The sequence below is a fragment of the Oenanthe melanoleuca genome, chromosome 6 (genome assembly GCF_029582105.1).
Source record: "Oenanthe melanoleuca isolate GR-GAL-2019-014 chromosome 6, OMel1.0, whole genome shotgun sequence".
Lineage (NCBI taxonomy): Eukaryota > Metazoa > Chordata > Aves > Passeriformes > Muscicapidae > Oenanthe > Oenanthe melanoleuca.
The window spans coordinates 12,765,725-12,789,118 of record NC_079340.1 but is presented as its reverse complement, the minus strand read 5'-3'; the positions used below and the strand labels follow the sequence as shown (position 1 = coordinate 12,789,118).

Below are 23,394 nucleotides of genomic sequence, written 5' to 3'. Positions count from 1 at the left end.
GACAAGTTTAAAAGTTTTACTAAAATTTCCAGCATCCTTTTTCCATGTGAAGCTCACAGACTCAGACTGTAAGAGCACAGTATCCCAACACTGAAAAGATGTATAGAGAATTGCAAGTGATTTAGAGAACCATATAAAAACCAGAATATCCCCAAATAAGAACCTGCTTCAGCCCATTTTTTCCTCAAACTTTAACTGTCACTACCATTAAATATTAATTTTATGTTCATATCTGGTCCTGCCACGGGAAAGGCCTGACAGAGGCCTTTTGACAGAATTTAATTTCTATTCAACAGCATCTGACCTTGACCCTAGAAATTCCCTAGAGGATTGTGGCAGGAGAGTTTTTCTGCTTTGTTTTAATTCTAAAGCCTATTCATCTTCCTTTAAGGAAAGGGGAAAAAAAAAATCAAAAACATAATTAGCTTTACATTACCAATAGGCCTGCACATGTATTCTCTTTAAATTTCTTGTAGGCAGACAGGTGTCTGCAGTTCTGATAAGGTTTCATTTGGCTCTCTGACAGGAACATGCTCTTCCAAATACGTTATTTTCATCCTCGAATATAGCCATCTACATCTGTCCTCAATTAAACCAGTGTAAATAGGGATTGACTGAGCTAACTTCAATTAAATTACACAGTTAAGTATGAGACCAAAACTTGACCCAGAAGCTCGAAATGAATTTAACTTTGTGTCTCAATATGCTTTCAGTCTTACAGCTCCTTACATTTTCCTCTAAACTCCTTTTTAGCATTTTCATGAAGAATCACACTAAGTATTTTTGAAACAAACCAGTAAGCAGGAGAAAGTAACTCAGATAACACACTTGTCGACACTTCTGTCAGCTAATTTATGTTTTTTAGACATTTTTGGCATTGCTAGCAAATAAAGGCATGTATTTTGTTCTTACAGTTCTTAAAAGTGTAACTGCTTATCACAGCAGACATACTCCTGTCAACTTTTTCTACACAGAGACTTTAAAATTCAACTGGTTTACCTTTTCTCTAGTCTAAAAAATGGAAAACATCCAAAGACAGACCAAACAGTCAAAAATATTTGCAGCTAGTACAAGAGGTAGAAGTACTAATTCTATGCATTCATATTTAATGAGTGATGCCCAGGTGAAGCTAAATTCTTTATAGTCAGCTATTCATTCTTATAACATTAAGCCACCTTCTTATATCTCCCATGCCAAAACTAATCCAGAATAAAAGACCAGAAAACAGATTCAGGAGGCACTTACTGTATTCCTTTAATGTCAAAATCAGAATTCTTGGAAATAATGCTATATTCTGTCAGAGAAACTGAAGGACTTTGTATCATTCACAAGAATAAATGTGTAGAAAATGTATTATGTTAGTAAATAACAGGCATGTGCACAGCTCTCTGGAACTGTGAGAAGGAAAGTGCACTGCTTTCTTTTAGCTGAGAAATGAGAGCAAGGCACAGTTTCTCAAAATACACTTTTAATTGTTTGTTTCAACTTAAGGGTAAAGCATGAGAGACTACACTGAATTTCAGACTAACAGTCCCTGATCTGAAGCAGAGTCCTTCAAACAACCATGGGAACGTCCCAATGTGATGCAGTCTAAAAGAAAATACGGCCACGATCAAAGACTGAGCATTTTGGAAATTTAAGAATAAACCAGCTGATAACAAAAACCATTAATTCCCTCATTTGCAATAAATGATATTACGAACCAGAAGATAATTAGTAGTTCATCTTAAAATATTCAAGTTGTATCAGGTACTATCACATCAAAAAGAACAAAAGAGCATGCCTTAACTTAGCATCAAGTGAACTGGTTGAAATATTCATTAAGAATAATGTACAAAGCCTAGAGAAATATAGTATCATTAGTTACACCCTTCTGAATCTCCATCAGGTAAACACAGGGCTCTGCGAATGCCAAGCAAAATTCTCTCTCTAGAGTATTTTACTGGCAACTACATATTATTTCCCTGTACAGCTCATGCTACCATGATTTGCTGACAGAATGTTGGGAGTCCTGAAATTTGAATCCAACCATATCAAATGGGGATGCCTAATTTAATGCAGAGAGAACACTTAATAACAAAAAAAAAAAAAAAAAAAAAAAAAAAAAAAAAAAAAAAAAAACCAAACCAAAAAACCAAGCCCGGCTGCACCAAACCGAACTTAAAACTGTTTCTTTTACACTTTCTGTATTACTGACAAAAACAATGGACCTTATTATATAAACACCTAAATAATACTAAAATCCCAATACTCATGCCAAGTCAGAAGTTGTTGCAATATTAAAACTTATTTAAAATAAAACAGGAAAGAAGGTTTGTACATACTTATCACTGTACCTGTAAATGAGACTTAATAGCAGATAATAAAGCCATTTTCTATTAGCATTCTTGTGAAAAGTATAACAAAAATGAATAGTTTTCAAGCTTTTTCATCTATTAATATTCCTTGAATAATCAACAAGATAAGTAGAGATTTCATTACAAGTGCAAGCATCTGATGTCAGTATTTTTAGCTACAGGAGGGGTAAGACAAGGCTCAAGTCTCTGTCAATCCAATGCTTACTTTGTGGCAAACTAAAAGTTTTCAAGCTTCATCTTATGCCTATTCCTGTAACTCCATATATCACTGAATTAACTCATAATAAATCAACTATATCATTTCAGTTTTATAAAACCAGATTTAAGTTCGTTGGGTTTTTTTACAGTAGAAGATGCATTCTCTCAGTGAAAAACACCTCACACAGGCAAGCTTTTCATTTGTAGAAATAAAACAGTGGGTTTGAATATGCAATGGAACTGCATCACTAAAAAACTGGTCTTTCATATCAAGAGCCATCAGCTATAAAGAGACCATGAGCAACTACTGTTGATGCCCAAGGCTTTTTCCAAAAGAGAATAGATAATATGTCTAATGGACTGAATGGCAAGGAAAAATTCGGATTGTTTATCTGTCCGCATCTATCAGACCCAAAAGAGATTTTTTTAAAAACAGAAGTGCCTGTAGAGTAAAAAATATTTTGATACATGCATATACAATCTTCAAATGCATAGCATGGAAGTAAAAACATTCATGTATAGGTATACAAAAATTATACAAAGATGATATATCCATTTCATAATACTAGATTGATTTAACTTCATAGGACAGAAATGTATTTTGGACCAGAAAACGTGTATTGGGAGAGAAAAAAATAAAAAACAAAACTAAACTATTGAATTCCTGATTTCACTACTTTTTAGAAGTTGATTCCAAGGCTTTTTATAAGCATGGGTAAATAATCTGAATCCTAGATTGCACAGAAAGATAGGAGGAATATGAAGTTTAGTTGCATGTTCAAAGTCATGCAAGTTACTGTTATACCTGAGAACAGAAAACATGTCAAACTTCAGGTCACATACTGAATTCACACTGCCTCTCTTATTTCTGAAGAAATGCTTAGGAAATTAAAAGTTTCTGTTATGGACCATACTATTTATCATGAATCCCCTAGATGATACTTCAATAAGAGAAGAGTTTTCTGCCCAAATAGCTATTCCAAAAGCTTTAGGCCAGTGGCTGACTTAAAATTTTCTATTGCACTTCAAACAGCAAACATCAACTGTAAACCCTATCATCTGTTGACTTGACTTTCTTAGTTACTTTTCATGGCTGTCTGCAACAACAAATTGAAAATCACCGACCTACACAAAATAACTTTGTAATAATTACCATGAGAGAAAACAAGGCAAATCAGAAAATGTAATCTGTAGGGAAATTTTTACAACTTTTTGCAGATTGATATAAAAATATCTACAGGTTTCTCCAACACTCTTCTGTTAGCATGATATGCAAACCTGTTATGTTCTACAAGCTGATTTATGTTCCTGTTTTGTAATAGGGAAAAAACTTGGAATTCACATCTACTCCATTATTTTCATATTCTTTTAAAATCACCTAAGTATAGCACAAAACAGCTTTCAAACCTTGTCTGACAACGTGCAGCTTGATTGCATTCATTGAAGCAAATCAGACATAAGCATCAATAACAAAATTTGCTCTGGCCATGGCTGAGAACTAAAATCACAAACCTGCAGCCTTGAAAAAATAAATCTGAGCAAGCAACTGTAATTTTCAAGAAATATCCTGCTGAATTTCTTAGAGCAGAATGTAGATTCTCTGATTTAGCTGAAACAACAGAACTGAGTGGTCCATGGGTGCTAAACTAGAGCACAGAAATGAAATGGTAGCATGGAACACTGTCCAGACAATCCAATGACACTCCCAGCCCACAACAATCAAGCACCAACTGCCCTAATGCCACACTGTCTAAGGCTGAATTCAATCTCACAGCATTTGAGTTGGCCAGATTTAAAATTCTAAAACAAAGCATCCAAAGTCTCAAGATTAGACTTTCTCCCTTGTCGTAATGAACAGATTAAAAAATAAGGAAAAAAAATATTAAATTAAGCTGCTGACAGGGAAATTACAAACATTTTGCAGTGTCACTAAACTGCTGACAATATATTTGTAATTGTTACCAAGACACATAGCTATACTTTCTCAAGAGACATTCAACACCCTCAGAATACACGTTATAGGATTAAATATAAGGGCTGACAAGAACCAAGAGCTTTGTATTCTGCAGCAGGCTCATGACAGTATCACATTTTGTATATCAAAACAATCAGATGGCTCACTAAAATCTACTCATCCCTACTGAAGTAATTTTTGCAAGATTTTACCCCTGACAGGCACAAACTGATTTTTGTTACCAGTCTGTAGGAGTTAGATGTTTTTCAATGAGGGGACTGTGGGCATCTGACAGAACTGGATGGCTTAGTTTGCATGCAGTCGACACCAGGCAGGATTGGGTTCCACATTTCACTTCTAGTTCCCAAGTGGTATCCCCATTCTAAGCAGTAACATGTACACTGTGTTTGAAATATTTTTTTTTTTTAAGTTTGGACCAGAAATAGAGGAAAAATCAGATATATTTCCTTTCCCATTCTATTTTTACCCTGCCTCAATTAAGTCTGTTTTGTGACCCTCTCCTCTTCACAGCCACAGTTAGCAATTCCACAGCTCATAAGAAGGCATGGCATTACATTGCAGAAATTGCCTTTTCACCCACCTATCCTAGATAGCTCTGATGAATAGAAGCAGTCTTCATGAGACTGAAAGAGCCACCAGGACTGTTTCAAATTTCTGAAAAGTTCAGTCTCTTTCCCTTTTTTACCCATTTTCCCTATTCAAAACATTTCTCCTAGTTTTACTCCAAGATAAAGGAAAGCATCTTCAAGATGAAGGCTCTAACTGGGAAGGAGGGGCAGGATCATTGAAACAGACAAGGAAGTTTCTCCCTTAAACTCATGGTATTTTGCTCTGGATTTAAGAAAGGTTCTGAGAGCTTCCAGCTTCTAGGTGAAATACATGGAACAGGCAGTTAATATTCCTTGATTTTTACTTCTAATTGACAACTTCTCCATCTTAGTTTCCATCATTAGATTACCTGCTCCCTTTTCAGAAAGACAAATACAGTGTTACTACTGCTTCAATTGAGCCAAGCCTTCCAAATCTTACCAATACATACATCAGACTTCACAGGAAAAGTGGGACTTTCTGCAGCTTTAGTAGTAGGCTTTGAAGTTGTCTCTGCTGCAGCATTTGAGGCTGAAACAAAGCATTAATTAAAGCAGAGAGGAATCTCCTGTGCCAAAGTAACACAAATTTAAGGAGCCACATATAACTACCGACACCAGGAGGGATATGCTGAGAACATTCCACAAGAAACCTGTGAATATTCAAGTAAATACCTAAAAACAGTTTCAAAAAGAAAAAAAAATAATATGTAAGAAGGAAAAGGAAACTGATTTTGATAGACAATATTTTGCATAACATCAAAATGGAGATTTTTCTTTCTACCACAAGCTTAGCCATTTGTTCCATTTAGCCCACACCTCAGAACAAATCACTCATGGGGTAGATCTGCCCAAAAACATATACAGAATTTTCCTTAAAAATATTCATTATCACATCAGTGTTTTGATTACAAGCAAAATTTTTTCAAATATACTAAACACAAAGAGAAGAAAAAAAAAACATTAAAACCCCAATATTATCAACTGCATCATCAGAGCAGCCCTTCACATAGGAACAGCACAAATGCCTTAGGGGAAGCCATCTGTCTCCTCTAGTGAGCTTTGTAAATATGCAAAATTGTGTTTGTTGTATTTTTTATTCAATACCTGGCTACGTGGCCCATAGTTGGAAGGTAAATTTCCCCTGTACCATACACTTATCATGAGAATCAACACAGAATTACCAGAAAGCACATTTCTGTATTTACACACTTTCATTCTAGATTTATGCAAGAAACAAGTAGCAAAGACTTTCCCTTACTTATGTTTGACATGAATATTCAGCAATACAGGTTATTAATAATGATCAAGTCTTACAATAGTTTTTCAACAATGAAAAACTGTACAACAGAAGTTTACCTAAACCAGCTTTGCCATCTGAATAGCAACCATCTTCTTGACTATCTCCAAATAATCACACCATTCAAAACTTGACACATTATTTTAAAATGTGTTTGCTTTTCTTCATTTTAATGACAGAATGCCACAGATACCTTAATTTAGACAAGAAAGAAAGTGGTATTTGCAAAAAATGTTAGCAGAAGATATTTATTCCCACTGCAGGAAAAGACTCATGCTTTTAAATATTGTTAGAATGGGTTCTACAAGCATGGTCAACTATCTAGAGGTCACCAAAGTCACTGGAGTGCAGACCAAAGTCTGAAGGTAACTGTACAGTGGGTAACTTCCATAGCAGCAGATATAAACTGACTGAAAATAAGATAAACTAGCCTACTGTGAGATCTGGCTTAGAAAAAGGAGGCCTATAAAAATTAGGAATTTTACTTAAGATAAATGCCACGTGTGATGCATACAATAATTTTCTATTTTTCCACCTTCTGAGTGAAGAATTCAAATGCAATGTTTAAAGTCCAGTTTTGAGTATATTTCATATAATTTCTTTATAAAATGTACTGTTTATTCTTTTCTTGATTTGATTTTACATGCTAACCTAACCCATTTTCCACATAGCAGTACTTAGAACTGCTAAAATTGAGCAGAAAAAATACTGTTTTTGATTAGCCATGTAATTCACAGAAAAGAAAGTTTAAGATTAACATATGTTAGTCACAGAATATGCTGAATTTGAAGGGATGCATCAGGATCATTGTGTCCAAATCCTGGTCCTGCACAGGACACCCCAAGAATCATCATTCATCCTGAGAGCATTGCCCAAAATATAGCAAGAAAAAAAATACTAAAAGCAAGCTGTTGGTGAAGAATTTTAATCAGCCCCCTTTATTCCCATATTACAATGTCATAGCTGATAAAAAAAATTGCTTTCTGGGTCCTAAATATCACCTCATATATAGAAATCAGTATGCTCTTATTTTTATTGTTTTAATTTAACCACTACAATATTTCTTTAAGTACAAGAACCACTGAAATTACAGCAATTTCCCAAAAATACAAAGTACAGTGACAATCAGAAATGCTACATCTACATGGTCACCTATATATACAATTTAATAATGCAGTTTTAAAGACATATGTGCAATAGAAGAACTTTCTCACAAGACTCTGGGCAGAAGCCCACCCTTTGATCCAGAACAAAAAACCCTGCAAAAACCCCTTGCTACTGCCAATAATAAATAAATATTCAGAAAACGCATAACTGGAACTTAAACTAGCTGCAGTTACCATAGAAACGAGAAGACTTACTCAACACTTCCTACTCTATTCCATTATCATTATCTCATGAACTTACATGGAGAACATTGTTCCTATTCCTATGGAAACCCTGGAAATAGCCCACACCATTGTCACAGATTAAGGCAATCTAGAACTCATCTCTTGGATTCACTTACGTGCTACCAAGGCCTATGAAAGATTAAAAATAACTAAACAAAGTTCATTTCTCAACAGAGATGAGCAGAACTTAAACCATTCCCTATGAAGGTATGTGAAGAACCAATCACTGACAAGCAGTTTAACATCTCTGAACACACTGCAGTTACACTGACACACTGAAAGGTACATTCTCAGCAGATGCCTTTTGGGCACTGTCTTTTTACAAATGCCCTAACTCTGCCCTTTCTTCCTTATGTCATTTCTCTTACTTGTTCGTCACAATGAGGAAAAGGGAATTTTATACAAATGTAATAATAGTATATAATCTAAAATACACATGTGAGCCTTTCCATCTTCAAGAACCTAAAAAAAAAAAAAAAAAAAAAAAAGAGAGAGAGAGAAAGAAAGAAAGAAAAAAGAGGGATGGGCAACACCAATACCACTCAGCACTCAGGGCATGGAATATTTTATGCTTCCTGCCTGTGCACAGTGAGATCTAGAGGCTGAGAAAGACTTTGCCTTTCTCTTCCAAGATCAGAATTCTAGAACACAGCTACAGGGAAGATATGGCACTATTTATTTTTGCCTGACTAGGGGATTCCTTAAGTCCCACCAAACTTTGCTTAATTATCTACAAAAAATTTTAATGGCAGAGCCAGCAGACTGCAAAACAAATTCTTTTATCAAAGAATGAATGTGCTTCACTGCTGAAAAACTAATGTCATATTTGGACTTGTAAAAGGCTTGGAATATTACGAGTATGAAAGACTAAATCACTGAAACATACATTCAATTTCTATTCTCTAGTTAACTAATATATTTTATTCTAAATTAAGTCCTACTCAGATTAACTGCATCCTAAGAATATTACAGACACCTGGGAAAAAAAAAAAAAAAAAAAAAAGGCATGTTAATTTCACAAGGGGATGGATTACAGGACATTTCCAGTATAAGACATCCAAATTGAAAGAAAAAGAAAGAAAAAATTTTATGAGCGCTTTGCTTATCCTTGAGAAAACTTATTAAACTTGATATTTAAATGCTGAGATGTTGCATACTCATGTTTGCTCAAGGTTCCTCTTCCTGCTTTGACAATTTAGTGAAATAACTGATACTGTCAAGATCACTGTCAATAAATGTATGTGTATACCAACCACACCTGCTTCTCCAATTTCTTATCTGTCAAATACTAAATTATCCTTTGTGCTCCTATTCTCATTCACGTAATGAGGCAACAGTCACTGTTTTTGGAAACAGGAGAAACCCCACAATTTCTATACTGTTAAATTTTACTCTGGCAGCTGGATAACTGTTACTTATCACAAGAGGTAGTGGTGATTTTATCCCCCCAACATTAAAAGTATTGGAGTCCTCTTGTTCTAAAAAAAAAAAAAAAATTAAAAGTAAATAAAAAGCAGAAGAATAAATCAAGCTGTGAAAAATACTGAAAAAAAACCCAAAACACAAGCACACAAAACCAAAAAGCATATAAAATACCTGCATATACTCCCAAGGATAATTTACTATAAATACTTCTATAATTAAAGATACACTGGTTTTCCCCAAATAAGTAGTGAGGCTCTCTACCATTTTTAAATAGTTCTTCAGAAGTCCAGTCAAGGGTCTGCAGCTTCCCATGGATTGAACTGTGTCAAATTCAACAATATATGTTTGACTTTCTTCTGCATATCAAGCATTCCATCTAATTAAGGAAATCTTTTTCTTCTTACTCAAATGATATAATTTCAGGAAGCAAAATCAGTTCATAAACATGTTTAATTTCCTGCAACTTGAGATTAATTACGAATGTGTCTAATTCTTCTTTGAGAAACACATCTTCCATCATCTACAGCATTTTGCAGCACTTCAAAGTAAATCAGTATTTCCCTTAACAGATTTTAAGTAAACTGTTACCTTTTACTGTTATTTATATTTATGCCCCTCAACATCAAATGCAGACAGAACTGCATGGGTTCAATTAGAGTGTTCTTAAATCATGTGTTTATTCAATTTAATGGGACACATTCTGAAATCATATGTCAAATTCCAATCTACATTGTTTAAGAGCAAAAGTTACATTTTCAAATTTTCACATTTTCAAAGGTTGTGGCACCAAGAATATTATGCTCCAGTTGTGCTTCTTAAAGCTAAAGTATGAGGAAAAAAAGAATATTCGGACCACACAACTGTAGGCACCATGCTTAGCCAGCTGCACTACTTCAGAAAACAAAACCAGTTTCTAACTGAAGGACATTCTGCATCTCCTTATACAAATTTCTTCCTACAAAGCCTGCCCTATAAATGAAATTGAGTAGTGTGAGTACTTCTTTGTGCCTAAACCACTTATGAAATGTCAGGAATAGAATTTAGCTGCTAAAGCAGTAAGAATGTCTATTTCTACTTCAGTACTTTATTCACATAAACTACTGAAACAATTCAATATTAGTACAATCCCATGCACACTTTTACATCTCTTACAGACAAGAATTACAGGCTAGGAAACACTCAGTGAAATGCTTTGAAAATTCAATAGTTTAAGTATTTAAAGTCTCCCATTCCTGTTTCGCATGATTCTCCCACTAACAACGACCAAGCTCTAATTTCTCCTCTTTGTTTAGTCCTTAGATGTAACTTTCCCTTTAATGAATGGAATGGCAGGAGAGGAGATGACAAATATGGTTGGGTTTTTCAACATTCGTTTCAGATACAGAGCCCTTCCTTCCCTCACAACCACCATGAATTAAACATTTTTAACAAAAGTAGCGTGGAGGGAAATAATCTCTATCAAAGAATTCAGTGTTTATTAATTAATGAAATAATTAAATTATTAAATAATTTCATTAATTGTCTCTAATGACCAGACCATTAATAACAAGTAACATCCTTTAATTTCCAGCAGATGCATGAAAACACATGATTTTATAAATTATGTTTGGAAAAAAAGTATTTTCTGACTTAAAAGTTTTCAAGTAGTTCTATGGCTCCAATGTTGCCTAAAGCCTTCAAGTCTGCAACTGTTGTAAAAATAGAGATATTTTATTTCACTAGAGAATTGTACAAATGGTCCAATGTCAATGTAAAAGTACAATCTTGTACCACACTATGAAACTATAGCTTTTAAATATGTATTTTGTATTGTCCATATTGCTGGTCTTTATTTTCTTCACCAATGGGTAGCCATAAAGTTGAAAAATTAAAGAGGTAATTATGTGAGCACCCAGTATTTAAATATTTGTTTCAATATTCACAAAGCACCTGGACAAATTAATATGATAAATTAGAAAGCTGTTTTGTAAGGTTATTAGGGAAGAAATAAAAGCTAGATCAGACATGTCAAAGATATAGTGAGAGAACCCAGAAGAGAGAGCTCCAAAAAGTAGCCCTTTTAGATTCCACAGACAGCATCTGACATTCCACAAACAGCACACTAAGACTGATCATGAAGAAAATGCCTGTCCAGGTAAGAATAATGAGGGGAGCTTTTCCCATGAGCAGAAAACACAAATTAACTTCTACTCCACACAGATGTGTGTTCCACACTGTCCTAACTTGTCTCCTTCCCAAATAAACCCAGGCAGCAGTCCCACAAGAGCCTTCAGTTGATCACGCTGAACTGAAGTTCAATTTTAACTCTTTTCCCAAGTCCATCTTTATTGGACTGATTTTTAAACCTTTTTTGTAAACACTGGATGTATAATTAATTTTAATTTAAACTCTCACAGTGTAAAAGTGTACTATAATTTCATTAGCTGCAGATATCTCATACAATTTTGATTTCAGAGAACTTGAAATGACCAATTCTTTCTTTTTCAGGGGAAAAAACAAATTCTGCACTTCAATTCAGAAATATCATACCTGGTAGGAACAGGCTGTATTAAATTAGTAGTAATCCATTATTAAGTCCTAATATTTTGAAACAATACACTTCAATATAAATATTGATTTGATATTGCTACATTTTGTATCTAAAAATAACAAGCATAATACCCTCTAGCACGAATTTTCATTGAAGAAGTTAACCTTTAGCAAATATTCTCAAAAAGTAAAATTTAAATGAACAGCTAAAGGATCCATTCTGGAAATGATTCTCCATAAATTGTATCCTGTCAATTCAAATACTGAATTTGATAAGTGCTGTATTAAAATAAATGCACCTTATTTTATAAACTGATCAAAATTAACTACAAGGTTCCACACATGGCTACTTATTTCTCAGATGGTTAAGCATATTGATAAACCCAGATGAGCACAATATGTGCAGTTATACCTTGACAAGACTATAAATATACTCTCAGAAATAACCTAACTCAATGACATTGGCCAGCCAGTCCCTTATAAAATGCAATGGTAAACTCTAAAAAATACTCCAACTAAATAAATTAAGTCATAAAACAGTGCTGAGTAAGTTCTCCCACTATACTGAAGTAAAATGTATTTTATATTATGTATATTAGATTTTGGTCACACTTGTTGGTTTCTGTGCTCATATAGCCCAGTAAAATCAACACAGGGCAATTTCTGACTGCAGGGCTGGGAGCAGAGGACTCTGGGTTTGGGGGATTTTGGGGGATAGCCTTGATCCTTAAATTGGAACTAGAAGCATGATTTAAGGTTTTTCATTTTTAACACCAAAGATGTTAGGGAACATACAAAATGCCATTTTTTAGAAGACAATCACTAAAAAACTGTCAATATGGCAGCACATAGAAGACATGTGCAGCAAGGGAACGTAATTTCCAGCTATTGATAAAAGCCAGCAACTAACAAAATCAGAAGTGAAGAATGATATTTTTAGGAAAAATAATCAAAATACTCTTCTTGAAGAACCAAACAAAACAGTGGCAATTAAGTCACCTCAATCATTTGCTATAGAAGGCTTGATTAAGAAGTGCAATCTCTTTTGTTTTCCTCCATTCCCTCCCCCATCCAAATAATTGTCTATAGCCCAAAACTGTCTCACCATAAAATATCTTCTAAACAAAGTAAACAGTTAAAGACAAATCCTTTTCAGCTTAACCCAAACTAGTTACAAGGTTTCACTGAATGGGAATTAAATCACTTTAGCTTCTAGTTTATAAGTATGTACATTCTAAAAAGTGAGCTAATCAAAATTACCTAGGAGACACTTTGTACTGCAGTGAACTCCACAAAAAAACCCTTACAATTTAATATCTGACAATGCTCTAAAGCAATTATGCTTAAATAAAGTGAAAAACTGAAGCTTTTTTCCCTTTAAACCACATATCATCTGTCTCCATTTGATACGTAATTGTTCAGAGGTTTGAAGGATTTCTATGCTAATTAACAAAAATGTGAAAAGAATATAAAGTCATTATTAGTCTATTGAATATATCACAAATCTCATTGCACAGCCAATTCAATCTTTGCTTTACAGTTCTGACCACTCCCTACATTTGTAACACTGGGCTTTATTGTCAAAGTTTGCTTTTGTTCTTCCAAGCACAATTTTACTTTCAGATAAAATAGGTCTATAGTTTTAACACTCAATATGCAATTAATAAATTCACTGCTTGTAGTTCAAAATAATGAAGCCAGAGTGAAATAGGATGGGGAGTGGACTGGCAGTCAGTTTTTCTTACTTGCTGTCTCTGCCTCTCTCTTGCAGTGGGAATTAGTCTGCTGTTTCACAGAGAAAATTTGGATTGACTCAGTGCTGATGCAACAAACCGATCAAAAATCCTCCAGTAATGCTGGGACACAGTGCTTCTTAAAAACATTCTTTAAAATTAAAAAAAAAAACAGAAATTCATGGAAAACTTACAAGTACTCTGCCAGTTAATGTCTGGGCAGATATCATGACTCCTGCCCAATCCTTCACAGACGTCATCCATCCCACTTCTGCTGCCACATTCTCCTCTTTTTCATCTGTTGGTTTGCAGGCTCCATCTGCCTGTGTATCTCCACCACCATTGATCTTCTGGGCCTCCTGCAAAGTAAGTATTTGGGTTAGTTAATGTTTAGCAATTTGACAGTGAAAGCCAGCAGACAGGTAGGGCCAAGAACTGCTATAAAAAAAGAAAATCTGTCTTCCTGGATCACTGCTAGGTGAAATTAAGAACCCACTTGTCCACATCTCTTTAGAAATAAGAGAAATAGAAACATTCTATAAGGTACCAGACTAACTAGATAATAATACTTTTCTTGACATCTTCAAAACATATACTTAGCACCAAATACACTATATGTTCCTTCATAACAAGCAACAAAATTGACAACAGCTCTGTATGCAATTACAGAGCTACATATAAATTAATTTGTCTACAATACACTGAAAGACCTTTTGATGTATCAGTTCAAAATAATGCATACTAGGTGTGAACATAATTTATGTACAATTTTAATTTCCTATCACTAGAATTAATTATCTGAGTAAACCTCCACTGAGAAGCATGATGCAACAAGACAGCAATTATCAAGTGTGAGGGGAACAAAATTCATCATAAAGAATCTGCAGGGAGCTGCCACACTATCAGTGAACCTGTGTTTCAATGAAAGTGTTTAATATATCACAGGAATTATTCTGTCACTAAGTGGCTCTCACAGAATGAAGAGCTAGAAATTAGAGGAGCCTCAGCTGCACCAAGCTCACTGATGAGTCACATGCACTGGAATTCAGATCAGTCTCTCGTGGATGCTGCAGCAAGGAAGTGCTCTGTAAGTGCCTGCAGTGTGCCACAGTCATGGGTGCTTTACAAACATCAAGGGGAACGACAGGAAAAGCCAGTATGGATTGTACAGTGTTTAAATCATATCACATGCACAGTACCAGACTGTGCCACGAGCATGCCTTTGGTGACAGCACAATACTAATGACTTCCTGAATACCTGACAAGTTATGCTAAATGAAAATAGGAGAGGCAGCAAAATTCAGTGCTGAAGGGAGTCCTGAGCACTAGATCTACATGAGTGTTTCAAGCACTCTGCACAGACCTTGTTCATAGTCTGTAGGCCACTAAGCAGGAAATCAATTGCCATTAATCAATCCCCTTTGGGATATCTTTTACACAAGCCAAGATGCCTGATGCTGGTTATGTGGTTATTACTACAGTAGAAATACTATCCTGTGATGGTCAAAACCCATAGATGTGAGATGGCCTTGAGGACACAGCCGGACATAAGGGTACAGGCACTTCCTGAGAGGAGCACTGACCTAATAAAGCAGTTTCATTGAATCTGTCAGCAAAGAACAGTAGAACAATGGTAAAAACGTAATATGCAGACCAACAGTTGTTTTTAGAGAAGCTCAACACTGCAACTTAATTAGCTAATCAGATTCTTTTTTCTCTGTTAGTTTCCCTCCCAGAAAGCAGGCTGTGTTCTTACTAGCGATTACAGCACAGTGTGATGTTACTATATTGATAATAACAAATTATTCAGCGTTACAACAGTAATTCAGTACACTTCCCAAGCAAATAACGCAACAGAAGTTTAAAATTACTTTGTATTTGCATAACTGGACCTCGTTCACCGACAAATTTGGACACAGTGAATCAGATGTTTTGCACTCGGCATTGAACGACATCCTGCGCTGCACACGCACAGAGCACAACCTACAGGAATGAGCTCACTGCAAGGACAGCCACGCACGGCACGGAACGAGGCACTTCCAGCACAGCAACGCCTGGCCGGAGCCAACTGCGACCCAAAGCACCACTCAGCCATGGACATCAGCCCCAAAGAAACACCTTCACCACCACCAGGGTTTCCATTATAAACCAGCAGAGAAAACTAGGCTCTATACTCCAGTTGAACCTTAGGCTATTTAGAAACATCACCAAGGCCTCACGCTGTCCCCAGGGTGTCCCCCGACTCTGACACGCTCTGTGGCCCAGGACACCATTCCAGCCCACGGGACCCCACAGCCCTGTCCTTCCCAGCCAGGTGAGCCCACAGCCGCTCCCCTAACTGGCCCACAGGCCATGGCCCAGGCTGGCCCCAAGGCGGCTCCTGCCAGGGCCTGGTCCCATTCCCCAGCCAGGGTGCTGGGCAGGCCCCTGTCCCACGGGACCCCACAGCCCTGTCCTTCCCAGCCCACAGCCGCTTCCCTGCCCAGCCCACAGGCCATGGCCCAGGCTGGCCCCAAGGCGGCTCCGGCCAGGGCCTGGTCCCATTCCCCAGCCAGGGTGCTGGGCAGGCCCCTGTCCCACGGGACCCCACAGCCCTGTCCTTCCCAGCCCACAGCCGTTCCCCTAACTGGCCCACAGGCCATGGCCCAGGCTGGCCCCGAGGCGGCTCCTGCCAGGGCCTGGTCCCATTCCCCAGCCAGGGTGCTGGGCAGGCCCCTGTCCCACGGGACCCCACAGCCCTGTCCTTCCCAGCCCACAGCCGCTTCCCTGCCCAGCCCACAGGCCATGGCCCAGGCTGGCCCCAAGGTGGCTCCGGCCAGGGCCTGGTCCCATTCCCCAGCCCCCGGCCCACAGCAGCCAAACAGCCCTTGCACATACAGACTGCTTAAAACACCACACATGCCATTTCTTTCCCTCTTCCCACCAGTTTCTCTGCCTTTTGTAACTGCCAGAGCTTGTCTTTCAGAACTGTAAGCTTCACACACCAGATTTTGCTCCATGGTCCTCCTCTGCATTGTACAGAGGGCTTTCATACTCTGTACAAGTTTATACTGAATGAATTAATGTGGTTTCCATAGTAGAGGAGGTATAATTATCTCTTCCTCTCAGAAAAGAAACTGAGGTGGTGATTTGGTGCCTATCTCAGCCACTAGCAAAGTCACTGTCAGAGTCAGGATGAAACCACCATCTTCTTTGATCTTTTCACCCAGCAACTCTTGTTTAAAAGTGCACGGATGCACAACTTGCTATAGAAAGTCACAGAACTACAGGTCACTAAGCAAAAAACTCAATGAAAAAGTCAATTTTTGTTAGTGAACTCCTAAGTATTAAGGCTAGAAAATTCTTTCATTGTATACACGGTTCCTTACCTCCAATCTTTTTGTCAATAGATGTGATTGCTCATAAGTAATAAAAATAATTTAAAATTTCCTAGCACTCAATGAAATAGTAGGCAATTTACTTAATTGAAGGAGAAAGGTAGCTTTTGTATTTTGAAAAGGTTATCATAACCTACAGTTCTTTTGCTGTATTGACTTTTGGTTGCCAGCAGAATAGAGCAGTAAAACATGACAAACCCATTCAGTATTTGATTCTCTAAAGGTATTAAAGTCTGTAATACATTTGAATGGCTATATTTCTGTATTTATGTTACTTATATCACCTCTATTAAAATCTCCCACCCCTGTTATTTCTTAATTAAAATTTAAGTAAAACAATCATCCCCTGCCAAGTATGATTTGGAACACATTCTCATGATCAGACTAGCTCTTGCCGTTATTGTAGCTATAATTAATATGCAGAATAGTTGCTGTTATGTAATATTTGTATTCAGTTGGGATATTTTATATTTTTCATCTACATGGCTAGCTTTTTATCTTACTTAATTGGCAGTTAAGTATTAGGAAAAGTTTATCCCCAAGACATTATGCAATTGTGCAGAGATAACTAAAGGAGGTTTATAAAGGCTGCTCTTTTTTCATACTAAACACAAAAGTCAGTCCTGTCATTAAGTGTATAGTCTTGTCTCATTGCTATTTCCTCATCTCAAAGCACTGAGTAACCAACACCAACACCTGAAAAAGGTGCTTAAAATAATAACCTGACAGTGACAATAGTTGCTTAATTATTTACAAGTTCAGTACTACAAGTAAGGGATCTTTACCCACTCTGCTTACTAGTTTTCATTATTTTAATTACTTGATGACAGGAACATGAGGTAGATTAAGTGAGAAGCAGAATATTGTGAAATATATATTTCCTGAACTTAATGAATGGAAAATGGAAAAGTGCATGATGAGAAGGCGTGTAAAGGAATCAGTACTCGGTGTTCTACCAACAGTTTGACACAGACCTGGACAAGAATCTTCAATGGTTTGTCTTCTATTTTCAGCAAAAAATATTGATTTAGATTATATAAGTTCTGGGATTCTTGAACACAGTCACCTTAAGGAAGAAGAACTCAAAAAAGCAAAATTTTAAGAACAGTTACAAGTTTTCAAAATGTAGTCACACCTGTTCCATTTCATCCTTAAAATATCTGTACAAACATAGAGCCACTGCATGGACACCTTGTCCAAATCAGGACAATACAAAATCAGAAAATTATTATGAAAACCTAAAATATAATTTAAGAAACCTGGAAAGCACTCGCTGATGTATGGTACTGAAAAAACTTGGTATCTTGGTATTTATAAAATAAGTTATAAAACATACGAAACAGCAGTCAATGTGAAGGAAAATACCTGAGTCAAAATGTGGTGAAACAAAGAAAAGGATTTGATAATCCCATGTATCTAACATGTAACTAGATGAATATCACACAAAAGTATCACCTATAATGAGACACAGAGCATTGAGTCATGCCAACATCACTCGAGAAAAAGGCATGCTCAATTTAAGGAGATGTTTAAAAACAGTAACAGCAATGAGGCAAACACAGTATTGGCCTTTGAATTCCACCCTAGATAACATGAGATGAGAAAGGGCCTGTCAGAATAGCAGCTGCTCCTAGTTTAAAGCATGCAGTTGTAATACAGTAAGAAAATATAGTTTGGAGCAGTTAGGAAAGGGCTGCTTTAGATAATGATGCCAGCAAATAGCAATTTTATCTCTGTTAACTGCCCTTCAATTAACAGCATTGCATTTCTAGAGCCTGGCATTTTATGAAATGCTTCATCAACAACGCTATGATAATGGCCATTCTTAGAAATTAGGAATATATCTATAACTAATGAATAAATATATATTTATGTCCCTTTCCTTTGCATTCACCAAAGAAGGTGCTTTGTGAAAAGGAATAATTTTGCATTTGAGACTATTCCTCCTTTCTCTTGGGCAAATGTCTAAAACACTGTTTAAAATTATTAGACTTCTATCAATAACTTAATTCCATGTCCTTCAATACATTCAATCACCACTCTGACATCTCCAAATAGGGGTCTTAAACTTATATAAAACCACAATAGTATGCTGCATTCTCTGAAACTAGGCAATGTACAGTGAATGTTAAAACTTCAGGTACCTACTGAATACCTTGCCATGACAGATGCCTTCTGTCAGATATAGTTACCATAAATAGTCTCCACCTTAACAGTTACTAAATACCAGTTCATCCAGTGCTAAAAACAAGCAAAACAAAAAAAAAAAAAAAAAAAAAAAAAAAAATACCCTGTAGCTGTTCTCTTGTCCTAGTGCAGTTTAGGAAACACAAGTTTTCCCTGGAATATTAATAAACAAAACAAATGGCAATGCGAGAAACAGCTTTAAACCTTCTGTAAGAGTCAGACTTGTAGGAAAGAGAAAGCCAGGGCTAAATTAATTTAATGTGAGGTAAGAGGTACTTCTAAACTGGCCTGTCCATAGCACTTCTTTACATATTAGGTTACACTGACGTCAGTTATGATACTGTAGCTATGGTTTGACTTGTTTCAAAGGATTAATTATTGATACCCAGACAAACATTATTCCTTTCACTGAATAAAAGAACCAGAATGATCTAAGGAAAACATGGCTGATGAGATAACCCAGCATTTTGCTCTCATAAAATATTCACAAGCTATATAAATTTGGTGTTTGCAAATTTGAAAGATTAAGAAAAGTAAGACCAAAATAGAATACGAAGATTTTCTTATTAGTTTAAGACAGATGTTATACTATGCTTTCTGCATTCCCAAGGGATTTCTGAGAAGCATCTTGCCAGTGCTTACTTGCAACCAGAGCCTTACTTTCTGCACTGACCAGAGGAAAACCTTTTTTTCCCTCTTATTGCAGTGACCAACTTCTCTATTTCATTTGCAAACCTTCAGTAATCCTCACAGACTTCATGTTCTGTGCCCTTCATATTATTGATATGGATTACTTGTTTAAAATTCCCTTTTCACATCATTGCTTTTGACTGACAAAAATTGCTGCAGTAGAGAAATTAATTCTAAAACCTTGACCTGAGAGACAAGACAAACTAGACTAGTAAAATATAGTGTTCCACCCATGATTCCACAAATAGTACAGCAGTCTGCCAAATGAAGGGTTCCTGGGTATGGTTCTCACTTAAGAATATCAAACAGCAGACACCTACGTTATCTGAAATCTGAAGGAAGTACAAAAGATTAATTTCAAAGATTAAAAAGTCTATACATTAATGGAAGTGTTACAATGTAACACTTTCTTTTATGTGAAACGGTATTTCCAAATAACTGAAAAAGTGTCTGGCAATTTCTATAGCAGCCCAAGAATTGAGAGGCATGCTGGACAACCCTCTTCTGTAATCAGATTTGGAAGTCCTCATCCACCTTGCCTAATCACTTAATGTCTTCACCCTGCAGCTATAAAACAAGAGCAACAACAGTTTCTGTTGCATAGGGATCTTATAAAGATAAATAGAAGTAGGATTTAAGTTTTACACAAAGATAGACAACGCACGCCTAATCTAAGTGAAATCATAAAGTAAGACACACTAAAAACCTACTGGTAAAGATTGTTAGACTAGTTATGTAAGACAACTAAACACATTAAGACAGATCTGCAAAAGAGAAGCAATAAAGAACTCCAGCCAACATAGGGAAATGAAAAAGGACAGGAAGTCATCGCAAACTTACACAAGTTAAAATAGACAAATGGTGCTTTTCAAAAACATGATTGGCTCAATTTAGCAGGAGTTCATATCAATAGTCATGTAAGCTTTCAGTATAGGTTAACATGTTTGGGTGAATAATTTCATGTAAATTTATTGATAAAAATAAGATTAAGTTTTCTTTTCTAGCTTCTGATTGTGTGTCAGACTACATTGTTAGAAATAAATAACCTCTGAACTATTCATAAGATTATGTAACAAGTGAACTTACTGTCTGCAATATATAATAAACAAAAAAATAGTACAAGTCAGTGATGTACAGGTTAAAAATATTCACTGAAAATATTTCACAAAATGTCAAACTAATACTTAGCCTGTAAATTTATTTTCCTTTTTTACAGTTAACAGAGCATTTCTTATTAGTTTCCTCTACTAAGACCAAATTATTATCACATTAAAATAGTCTCTGAAGGCCTTTTCAATTATAAAGTAGCAGATGAGGGCAAATAAGCATTTCACTTTATTAATGAGGGCACTACATTTAAATGAAATGACACATTTCATTATTCTTTGGTCCCTACGCACTACAGAAATTTGTATTTTAAGCAAATCAGATAATTACCATGTAAGGCATTAATTAGTCTTTATTTTCTGTGGTTTAAGCCTTATATTGAGATCATCCTTTCAAAACATATTTTTAAAAGTCTTTTAAGTAGATTAGCATTAAATATGACAGAAACTAAATTTGAAAAAATATATGAAGCAATTTTAGATGGGACTGATATACTGAAAACATACAAAAGGGTTCCTTGATAGAAAAACACAGAGAAGAACAGAAAGATGCATGCATGTTTTGTTATCCTCCTGTTATTTAAGGCAAATCAAAGTAAGCATACAAATGAAAATAAAATTGATACAGTTTTCACGAAATGAAAACTGCAAAATTACCTATGCCCTATCGAGTGAGGAATATCTGTCATAGACGACAAAACACTTTCAACATTTATCCAAAAGTCTCAAAGTGTTTCACAAATGGGAAAAAACAGGCTCAAAAATGAGAAAGAAGTGAGAAACAGTGGGGAAATTACCTAACTTGTTTATCTTGATTACAGGAAGTACTCTAGTTGATTGCTTACAATTTTATTGTTGTTGTTAACATTAAATAATACACAGTTCCAGGATTTTCTGTCATTACCTCTTGGCACTTTTTTCCTACTACCATGAAAGGATGAAATAGAAAAATAACACATTTAATTTTTTGTAATTTTAAGAGAAGTATTACTAGTAAATATTTTCTGATCTATAGGATCTAGATTACAAGAGTAGTTTTTACAAAATACCTAAGTGATAGATCCAGCAGTAAGAAAACAAATGAAATAACTATTCACTGGCAGGAATAGTCAATTAATAGTCATTGAAATGTTTCAAAAGTAGCAAACTTATTTCACTAAAAGATATCTACTCAAGCACACTTTACAAAGTAAGTATCAAATTGCTTTGTCAGTGCAGTCAAGCTTCACAGTATCTTTTCAGCTGTGTGCTTCTCTCCATCCTGCTCAATTACAGAAGGGAGGTTTGTACCTATTAGCAAACAGCAAATTGCATTAACTTCATAATCCTCTCTTGCATGTGCTATCAGAGGTACCCAAGAGAAGGAAATCTGGACTCAGTCGCAGAATCAAATTCTTCCTCTCTTCTGTGAAATATAGAATAGCAAGGCAGCTAGCACCTGTGACTGAAATTCATGCCCAAAATCACATTTCTACTGCCCAAAAATCTCAAAGAATCCATGGATTAGGAAATGCAGTGCCCATCTTAAAGGACAAAGCACAAGGCACTATAGCTACTCCATAACAGGAATTTTGGTCCTTACATAAAAGGAATTAACCACTCATTTTCTTAGCTGAAAGAACAGGTTTTCACCTCAAAAATCTGCTGGCAGGAATTTGAGAACTTCATTTTACTCAAATCAAACAATTTTCACATGAAAGGGATGGACTTAAACATTTACATTTTCTTTATATGTAAAATAGCAAGTTATCAATATTTTATGGGAATACTGGCAATCTTCAATGCTGAGCCTCAAGTAGAGTTTATTTGCATATACATTTTTATAAACAGATCGATGTTTTTTCAGAAGGTTTTAAAGATTACAGAATAAAGATGAAGGAGAAAGGCAGTGAGATCAAAATAACTGAGAGACTCACAAATATAACAGGTTGTTAGTAACATAAAAAACATGTATAACAATAATTTGAAGAATGCCAGAGAAGCATTCTGTCATCTGCCAAATTCAATAGAAGAGTAATCTCTAAGGTGTTTTTGATTCAGGGGTAGTATATAACATTTATTCTCATTGTATTAAGATATAAGGCCATATCTAAGCCAATCCTGATGCAGGAAAATAAGTTTCAATATGCAGGACATAAAAATTTGAAGAGCAGCAGGTCAGCCAATAAGTAATTAAAATTATTTACTGGCACACAACACTTCTCACTCAGAGATTACAGAGTGCCATGCAGCTTTCAAACTTCAAGAACTTGGTGCAGGGGGGAGTCAGAGAGCACACAAATGTGCAGGAATTTGAAGCAAAGTTATACAGCTGCACTTCTCAAAATATTCAAAATGCAAGTTTACTTGTCAAATATTTTAATGATTACTTTGAAATAATTAGACTTGACATTTCCCTCTAAAAGACCATTTATATCACATTGTAAGAAATGTGTGAGTGCTATTATTTAATCAAGTAGATATGACTTTATTACCCACAGCTATGGAAATAATTTTGTGTAATGTGAATCTCATAACTCCCTTGCATAAACAACAGACA

General features: G+C 35.8%; 1 protein-coding gene across 10 annotated transcripts in view; it reads right to left on the bottom strand.

Moving 5' to 3' along the window:
- Nucleotides 1-23,394, bottom strand: part of KCNMA1 (potassium calcium-activated channel subfamily M alpha 1) — a 428,570-nt gene that overhangs the window by 295,045 nt on the left and 110,131 nt on the right. For all 10 annotated transcript variants that reach the window (XM_056494724.1, XM_056494734.1, XM_056494725.1 and 7 more), the window contains exon 2: nucleotides 13,690-13,854. In XM_056494724.1, the coding sequence (XP_056350699.1) occupies nucleotides 13,690-13,854 (165 nt within the window). The remainder of the gene's footprint in view (nucleotides 1-13,689; nucleotides 13,855-23,394) is intronic.